We start from the raw sequence: 10,209 nt of genomic DNA on the forward strand, positions 1-10,209 counted from the left end.
TAACAGAAGTTCCCCTGAAGACAGTCGTTGTTGTCCAACCTGCGTCCAATGTGTTTCACTGATTCCAAGCACTTCCAGGTTGTATTTCCTCATTTCCGCAGAAATTTGGAAGACTCTGCCGGTCTCCCACATTGTCCGGACATTCCATGTACCTATAAAAATTGTCGCTCTGGTTGTAAGAAGGTGAATCGGCCTCATGACTTCCGAAGGAACTCGGCTTTCATCATGAGACGTCATTTTTCCTTCTACTCCCAGGGCAGAGTTTGAATGGTTTGAATGATTTTTTCTGGTTAGCGTTTTTTTAGCGAGTTGATTTTCTACGGGATGGGGTCGCTAACCCCATGCCCAACCCTCCTCCTTTACCCGGGCTTGGGACCGGCAGTAGCCCCTGGAGGAGCTACAGGCGAAGTTTTAGATATTAGGTAGTTGTAGATAATTGCTAGAAATCCTGCGATTACACTAATAGGTTAGCTGACACTCGTCAGTAAGGTAATCGTTAGAGAAGCCAATCAGCTACAACGTAGGACCAAACATACATATGCATCTGTCCAAGTTATCATACCTCATTAACACAACAAAATGAACACAGAATTCATAGAAATAGTTAATTTAATGGTGATAATATATAAAAGAAAGATTTTATATAAGGATATAGTACAGGAAGAATGAAAGTTATGAAGAAATTTTAATCTCATAGTTTAAGGGAAGAGATATTATCGATTCGGTTCAACACTTCATGCTGTCAAACAACAGGCCAGCACAAATAAATTGGATTCAGAATGTTCTGTCGTCTAGCTACAAGTATATAATATACTCACATTCATTTGCACAAATTATTCTTCTGAGCACGGAATAAGCAGTCGACTAGTCACTATGTGCGAAGTCATTAACCCAACCTGACAGTACAGCTGTTCTAATAATAAACTGTTAGACCAAACTGACCTCAATACTACTCAATTATTTATACTTCTGCAAAATATTACAGTTCGATTGAGTGTTTCCTGTCAGCTGCTATTCGTCAGCATGGCTTATGATGAAAGTGAATAAACTCATATTTCATGTGTGCGATTTAAAGTCACATCATTCAATGTGTAGATCAGAAGGCACGTTAGTTAGGACGAAATGCGCGTCCTGGATTCCACTGCTAGCCACTATCCATCTTTGCTTACACATTAGTATTTATTTGTGAACCTTATCTATTTTCTTGTAATAGAAAATGAAACAATTGAACACAAGTAACGAGTACAATATTCTCTTTCCTCGTTTCCACCAGTTGTTTCAAGGTCATGGATTTTCTTTCAAAGAATGAGAAGATGAATAAACCACAAATGTACACAAGTATGCGTTTGCCATGAATAGTTTGCTTACAATTTTTATTGAGTTTATGAAATCATCGAAATTTTAGATAATATAAATGTATATTTGAATTCATAAGTCAATTCAAGTTAGACCACCATGGAAAACTTAGAAGCACTGGACAGCTATTTCAATTGACTCATGAATTCAAATGTAGATGGCGTCGAGTCTTGATGGACTATGATCACCACTACAATGAGATTACACGCCCAGAAACGACTTGATCCCTTTGATAACTCGCAAACTAGAAGACTGCAACTGGTCCAGATAGAGTATATTTATTGTCAATCTCGTGGTATCGAATGAATACCGAGACGTACCAACGAGTACAGGCAATAAAGACAGAGCGTAAGAAAGTTCGAATCAAACAAGGCGGACGACCGAACGAACAGTGACTTTGATACAGTTAAACAAGTACAGTGAAACAATCACCGGTACAATTGGTTATAATAATAATTGTTTCTATTATACCAATCGCGTTCTTGTCGAAAAAAAAGTAGGTCACTACACAACTATCAAATTACTAAAATCTCCACAAAACCTCATTCTGATAATATGAATTTACTCCAAGTTTTATGTTAATCATATATATATATATGCATAAATTAATAAAGCTATGATCTAATTTTCTTGGCCAGTTATTTGAACTCTCGAAGTAGGTGAACGTACACACACACACACATACACAATAAGAGGATATTTTTTACATTTGTTCATTTGCCTATCTGTCGTCAATTCTCATCAGTCACAAGTCAATAGATTTTGATTATTTTTGATAAGGTCAATAGCTTGAGTCAAGGGAATACATATATATACATCTATGTTCACTGGTTCATTCATGGTTGAAAATTAGATTGAATAAAAGCTTGAAGAAATTTATGATTGAATTTTCCTAAGGAAAAAACAAAGCAGTAAGTATGTGGTTACTTTTTCTTATAACTAATGTATTGATGCAGATAATATATAAGTAAGAATGAGGTAATTATCAATTCATGAATGTACTCACGGTCAGTGATTAAATACTATTTAGTATTAATTACTATTCATAATTCATTTGATTAAAGAATTAGTAACGAAAAATATCTATTGTATTGTATCCATCTTTGCTTATAAAGCTTGTGATTTCAGGTAATATCAAAGTAGTCCCTCATAGGATGCACATCAGCCAACAAGAGATGGATCAATTGCAGTCCTAAATAACAATGGAAAGTTGCAGGTGAACAACACCAAGTGAATTTAAACATCACCCCATGGCAGAAGCAGGTAGCTATCAGGACTCAGAAGCTAAGTGGATAACGCAATGGTGTTTGGAGTGAAAGGTACTGGGTTCCAGTCCCAGAGTGAACATCAACAAATCTAAGATGCAGGTACATCCACCTGACGAGTCCCAAATAGGACGACGTAGGGTGCGTCCTAGATTCCACTACTAGCCACTATCCATCTTTGCTTATATTGTAGAGATAGTTAGAACTGACTTATTTTGTAAATAGTTTTTGTTACTATTTGCACTTCTTTCATTAATCCACATCATTGATATAATTAATATAAGATCCATTTCGAAGGTTTTGTATGTGAAAATACCTCCATGCATACATTTGTAGCTTTTTCTCATTGGTTTCTTTAGTTGTACGTTTTGTTAGTCTTTTTGATGCCATTTGAGATTGTTATATTTCATTTTCATAATAGTTTTCTCATTTTTCTTTCGCTTTTTACTGAGTTTCTATGTTTCTTCCTGAACTGTATCTATGTTGTTTTAGTTGATATTTAATCTTGGCGGCAGTCATATTGATTGTCCCCTCTTTGATTGTGTTGCTTGAGTTGACTGGGATCGTGCATTTTGGTTGTGAATTGAAGCTCTTTTCCAGAATTGGAAACATTTTGTGTTATAAAGCAACAAACTATTATCTTTTGAACGGATTTTTACTTGATCTATCCAGAAAAGGATAGAATAACACTTATTTTTCGGTTCGTTCGATCGATTATTGAGGGGACAATTATTGGTTGAATAACTGGGCGGTAATATTTGTTTAGAACCGTTATTCCCCCAATCATCTTGTTCTGATGTCAAAGGTGCGATACTGTGTCTCTAAAATACCGAGGCAGTTATTCTTCAGCTAAACTTTAGTTAGGATTTTACAATTACTGTGAGTGACTGCAAAATAGTTGTTTAAAAATGCATAACCATGGATTTTTCGTTTTCTTTTTGAATTCCTCATGGCATGAGACACTGATTATCGCTCACAAATACACTGCTGCACACATATGCTTCTTGTTCTCAATTTCCTGCTATTATGATAACAGAACTTTAATGTATTTGCTATCTACGTTTACAGATCACAGTGACATTCTCATTATATGCTTTATTTGGATATGCATTTTGAACAATAACAACTATGATCGGAATTATTAACTACTTATAATTGTGGATTACAAGACCAAGAGAAACTTGAACACTCTAATTCCTGACAATTTAAGTCACGTCCCTTATATTTTTCTTGTACGTATAGATTATATTTATTATATTAATACATTAATTTTTGGTCGTAATAACTTTATCACTATTCTTGGTCCACCACAGTACCATCAAAGAAGATAGAAAAAAATTCAGTAAAGAAAATTTTTTTTTCGACAATCTCATCTAGTTTAGCTGTACAATCGCAATTGTAATTTACTTCGTTCGCTAAAATCGCAGTTTATTGAAAAACAGAATGGTTTTCTCAGAAATGTAGAAGGTCTGATTTTTAGACTTTTCAGTAAATTATCTCTGTTGAACTTGATATCCATGATTATTAATTCGTTTTGTGATATGGCTGTCTATGCCTGCAAGTAAACACATGCGCTTGAATTATAATGAATAGATGTAGCTTAGTCAACACAGATTCAACTAGGAGAAAAGGATGAGAATGGTGACAGATTTATAAATTTATGTGTGTTACGGGAGAACTGATGACATTTGGCTGATTAAAACCTTTTTACTGTACATCAATTTTACTGTTTTTGGATGTGTTTGTTTTACTTAACCTTTGGACTTGTTTGTTCATATCATTCTTTTCGGGCATTTTGGTTTCTTCTGTCATTGGTTTGGTATTTGGGAGTTTTTGCTCCGGAAACCTACAAAATTGAAGGTTTGTTTTGTAATTGTTATAATTATTGTTGTTAGAACGACTTTGGTCGATTATTTGTGAATTGCGAATAAACTTGGTATCTAATTTGGAGTTTTGGTTCTCTTGCCTACTTGGGTTCGTGATTTGCGAATATCGACGGCCAGTACTTCAATAGTTGGAACGGGCAAAAACTCATAATTGGATGTAACAATTTGTACCCAAAAAAATGGTTTTGTTGCCTGGTATCTGACTCCGATTTGATCGTACGTTGATTTTTACTAAAATATACATGTCGTCTATTTACGTATACGATTATCAACTTAACTCGCATCAGTGAATAACGGAATTAGATAAGTCAGATACGAGGATGGATTTTGAATATGTATATTTTATGCAATCACTGATTTGAACAGGCGGTCAGGGAGACGGAACAAAAAGAGAAGAGCAAAGCGGATTGTAGAAGGCAAGTGAGCCAGTTAGGTTTAACCAGGCGTTAATCAATATTTTAGCCAGATTAAAATAAGCTACATACATGTGATGAGTAGGATAAGATGTGCACGGACATACGCTGATCTAAAAATAGTGAGAATAAGTAAGCCAACAATTGACAAGGTCAAAATGTGCTTTAGGAGGAATTAATAGATTGGCAAATCCGGAAGCTAGAGTAAACTGTATGGGTTTCGGATAACACATGACGTTACATTATCCCCCACAATGATTATAGGTGGCACAATATTCCACCACAAATGCAAACACAAAGCTACATGGGTTTCGCACGACCACACTACAGAGAACCAGATTGATCATATTTGCATCAATGAAAAATCCATGGAAACGTGTAAACCAGGAGAGGAGCTGACGTAATTTCGGATCACCACCTGGTGGTTGCCATGAAGAGGGGTATTGTAGTCTGCAAGCAGAAATACATGGAAGACCCAGCAACAACAGCGGAAAAAGCTGAAAGAGGAGGAAATATGAAGTAACTATGTGAAAAAAACATAGAAACTGGTAGGGAAATACAATAAACCAGAGAGACCAGTCAAAGACAAAAAATGCAAGATAACCATCTAGATTCCAGTACAATGGAACAGATAGGTGGAACAATTCGAGGGAACTCTTGAATAGATCAGCTCCATTGAATTCACAGGATATTGATGCAACACACACAGTCCTTCCTATAGATGTCAGTCAACCAACTATCAAGAAAATCAGGTTGGTCATCAAACAAATGAAGAGTTGGAAAGCAATAGCACCTGAAAGTATAACTGCTGAAGTACTGAAGTCAGACATAGGAGTAACTGCAGACATACTTCCATCACTAGGGATGTAGTGCCGTGCTTCGATAATAGTTCACTTCGATAACCATTATTATACCAACCTTAACGGTGTATAAAATCAGAAGGCAAAAGGAAGCGGCAACTACATTTTTTATTGATGAATGATAAAGACCAGAAAGCTGTGGGCACATGAGCAAGTGTAAGCGAGCGAAGCAAAGATGATGCATATTAGAGATGGCTGGGAAGCCAACTCGCTATGAGCAAGCATTACTCAATATTTATAATCAGACAAAAATGAATGACAGACATATGATGAATAGGATACGAAGGGTACATATACGCTCATATAAAAATACAGTCAAGGTTAATAAGCGAATAATGAACAAGATCAAAATATGACTCATAATGGACAGGCGAATTGGCTTGGTCAGTAACTACAATAAAGTATATGGGCTTAACATGTATACTGATACTATAGGGAAGTCGGTTCTTGAGGTAAACCAATGTAACAAGTTCACTGAGGCAGCAAATAGTTGCCCTTAAATATGTCGGTACTATCGAGACATAATAGCTGAAGTATTTATTAACTTTCTCATTTTGTGTAGGTATTTTATTTCCTGTTGATCTATATTGAGTGTTGAAAACTTTCTGTGTTTAAAAAAGACAACTTTGTGATCCAATTGTTCTTCTAGACGATGTGAATGAAAACATTTTCGATCACTAGTCGAGCTTCTCCTGTGGATAAAATGAGGAGTATCCACTGACACGAAACCTTTTAGACTTTGTTTACAGTGTTCGCTTGACCTAATCTCAATTATAATATCCAACAACCAGCTGCTTCATAAAAACATTTGCTATTGGAAAAGATTCAGGGAAACAGAAACAAGTTGTTTCCCAAAACCTCATATCTGACGCTTAACGAGAGACTGGTCAAATAAAACCTATTTCCCATGTCATGTAGAAGGACCAGAGGTGACTTGTTCAAAATTTTTAGATTACTTAGTGATAGTTCTTTATCCGACATGCCCTCATTTTGTCACCTTCTAAATAAGGGAATTTCCAAAGACATTCTAAAAGTGTTTACAAATCCAGAAAAAAATTACTTATCAGCTTACTACTGACTTTCTCATCGAATCATCAACGAATGGAACTCGTTACTCCAGCACGTCATTGAAGCCCCATCTATTGATGCATTCAAGAGGAAGTAAGATCAGCAGAAAGACCTTCATTACCAAAACTAGCGCAAGTCACCTAGTCTCCTGTTCTTTCTAAAGTGAAACTAATATTGAATATCGCATTGTTTGTCTTAGCGACTGTTGACTGTGTCATTTTGAAACTCATCACATTGTAATGTCAATTCTTCAGTCTCCGTGTTTAGATTTTTTCGCTGCTGGCGGACTCTGTCTTGTTGATATCCTGGAGAACGTCGCATGTTATACGTCAACAACGGCCCCTGATAAGGTTTATACTAGTTTTATTTGTGACCTGCCATCAGTGAGTTTGCTTAACACCGACATTACTATAATTTAATAAGTTTCATTCTGTTTACAAATCTATTTCTTCCATAATTTTTCTAAAACTTCAAGTGATCTGTTCTGATGTAGTTATTGTTCTTGCAAATGCTGAAGCAATAGAAATTCTCCAGTTCTCACACATGTCTTTAAAGTATCCGAAAAGGACGTCAGTTTTGAAATTATCCTCTTCTAAACAGTTTTGTAGAAAGTTCATTGAGTATGTGTCACGAAGCCCTCCTGTTCTACGAATCAACCCATCTTTCTCTTGCGTTGTTATTGGTGATGAAAAGCACTTAAAAGCATGGCATCTCAAGGTTTCTTGTTCTTCTGAATAATCTTTCCAGGAAACTCAAAATATTGTGGTCTCAATGGGATTGCAATCAACCAATATTAAAGACATTAATTTTCATAACTCTGTTCCACAATATGCTTTCGTACTTATTGACGACCTATCGTGTAGAATTTGGGATATACAAGCTTGCAAATTAATACATTCTATAAGTCCTCAAAAAATTACTGCATTTAGTCCAAGTTTGATCAATGGTTGTATTCCATTAGGCACAAAAGATGGTCAGGTAGGACTCTTTCATTCATAAATGAAAACTTAGATCTTATCTTTCTGCCCTCATTCTTTCCAATGCATTCAGTTGTGTGCACTTCCTGAATCAGCAGTCAATAGTGATGTTAGCCACCGAAAGACTAGTCCGATCATCCACCCAAGTAATGCTAAATTTCATGCTTTTTGTTTGTTTTAGCAAGTGAGAGGCCTTCATGGTCAAAAAATGCAGCCTTCAATCCATCCATTTCTATGGAGTTCTCAAATGAAATAGTTGCATTCACAACAGTGGACTTAATATCTCTTCATTCCGACAATGATGTACCGAGGTACGCTTGACATTTTGACGCTTTTTGTAACACTTATTTTACAGATAACACCTTTTCAAAGAAGTTATTCCTAACTCCATATAAATTCATACGTTCATGGATGTCTATTTTGAGCCTACCCTTATCCCCATTCATCTCAACAGCAGTGTAATTTTCTCCTGTGATATTCATGTAAATAATGTCGGTTGGTTACTGAACCTAGGGTATTCTTAATGACTCAGGCAGACAAGCTACTTCTTCAGATATTATTAGCATTTTAAAATACATATTTGTATGTATCTGTAGTCGAAAATAATGCTGATTCGCACCGACGATCTCAGTTTGGACCCTCAATGACTTAGCCAACTCTCCACAATTACATTCATCATGTTTTAAATTCAAGTTGGAAATGCTGTATTTTCTAGTACTATGCCACGGCCACATGGGTTATTCTAGCTTTTGGAGATACTAATTAATTTGTTCTTCAGCCACGTTTTGACTTTATCAATCATTCGCCTAAAACTTTGAGTGCTTTTATTTAAGCTTATGCGTCTATCACTTACTCCACTCACCACATACCCTTAGTTTATTTTTGTCTGGTTATAAATAGTGGGTCATGTTATATCAAAGTGAGATGGTATTCTTGCTTTCTTTACGTCGCTTCGCATTTCTACCTCTCACCTTAATGTCTGTCCGAGTAATCGAATACATTAAATAAACTCATTCAACTCAATCCGTGTTTGGTTTCTAATTACCCCCGTCGCTCAAACGAAGTTAACCGAAGTGTAGTATACAACAATAAACGGAATATTTATGTTCATAGCATACTCGTTCATTCAAATTTCAGTCAGATCAAATGTTCACTAAACTGTTAAAGCTTCATGATGTTTGACATCATTATTGCAAGAATACAGGAGCTTCTTGAAATTCGGCCAAAGTATTGACTTAACTGGTTATGACTAACTGATCGCTAAATATATTTCAAGTTACATAAGGATCTGTAGTCAGTTTGGATTCCCGACTAATAAAATATTTAAGATCTGAATACCATTTCAAGTATATGATTCAACATTATATTTTTTCTTTAGGTAAACCTATTGATCGTTAACGGAAAATTTTTTAATCATAACAGTGTAATGTAGTGTGGGTGTTTGCTTAATTTTCTGAATTACCACCGTATGATCACCAAAAACCGACCAAAACCAAATTGTGTTCATTGCCAAAAGTGTTTTGTATAGTTTTGAATCGATTTTTATAATCTACTCATTATTGATCATTTATTCTTCACTTCTTTCTGATATAATAGTATCTCCAATTTATCAATTACCAAATAATTTTCTTTTTCTAAGGAAATCTGAACCCGGGTCCAGTTTATCAATCATCCTGTCACGCGCTAGATTATACGTACTGGATTTGTCCACTCATAATGTTATGGCTAGCTGGAGTTGGATGGATCTTAAGCTTTCTAACTGGAACTACATATATAATGCAGAAATTACTAGCACTTCAGTAAGTAAGTTATAAAAAGTGCCTAATTTCGAAAGTGAAACCATGTCATCCAATTGCCTAGCAGCTTTTGCCTATCCACTCTAGGTATGTTAAGAAAATAAGATTTAAAACCTATGAACCATATTTTGTGTATTTCAAAAATCTGGAGAGTAGGATACTGCACTATCATTACACTTTAGTTCTATTTCTCGAGCCCCATTATTTGTTAGTGATGCAGTCTTCGAAAAATAGTGTCTGGCGAAACTGGGTATTATGTCAAATTACCACACTTCTCGTCAGTACATTCAGGAAAAATAATCATGTGAGGGTCAGGAAAGTTAAATTATTAGGAGAGATGACAATCACGAACTGAACTTGAGAAGTGTAGTTCAAAATAAATAAAGAAAACTATAGATGAGGAAGTGTGTATTTTAACATTTAACAAAGGATAGAAAATGAAACATGTATTCTAAGGTAACGTGTTATAATTGTGGTTTTTTTTATATAAACGACCCAGCTATTCCTATTGCTTAGTATTCTTATACGATGACACTCGACAAGACCCCAAAATCAGAACACGTTGAACAGGAATGAAATTGTATTCAA

The 10,209-nt window shown here is 35.4% G+C and overlaps 2 protein-coding genes across 2 annotated transcripts in view; both read left to right on the forward strand.

Moving 5' to 3' along the window:
- Window positions 1-7,087: 7,087 nt before the first annotated feature.
- On the forward strand, window positions 7,088-8,146 carry Smp_187400 (hypothetical protein; the record flags this gene model as incomplete). Its single annotated transcript, XM_018796367.1, has 5 exons — window positions 7,088-7,231; window positions 7,272-7,565; window positions 7,596-7,826; window positions 7,860-7,971; window positions 8,007-8,146. The coding sequence occupies 5 exons, from the start codon at window positions 7,088-7,090 to the stop codon at window positions 8,144-8,146; spliced, it is 921 nt and encodes a 306-aa protein (XP_018650587.1).
- Window positions 8,147-9,541: 1,395 nt separating this feature from the next.
- Smp_174760 (putative hypothetical protein) overlaps window positions 9,542-10,209 on the forward strand; it is a gene marked incomplete at both ends in the record, with an annotated part of 16,926 nt that continues 16,258 nt past the window's right edge. The window contains one exon of the mRNA XM_018796368.1: window positions 9,542-9,624. Within this exon, the coding sequence (XP_018650588.1) occupies window positions 9,542-9,624 (83 nt within the window). The remainder of the gene's footprint in view (window positions 9,625-10,209) is intronic.

The sequence above is a fragment of the Schistosoma mansoni genome, chromosome 2 (assembly GCF_000237925.1).
Source record: "Schistosoma mansoni strain Puerto Rico chromosome 2, complete genome".
NCBI lineage: Eukaryota > Metazoa > Platyhelminthes > Trematoda > Strigeidida > Schistosomatidae > Schistosoma > Schistosoma mansoni.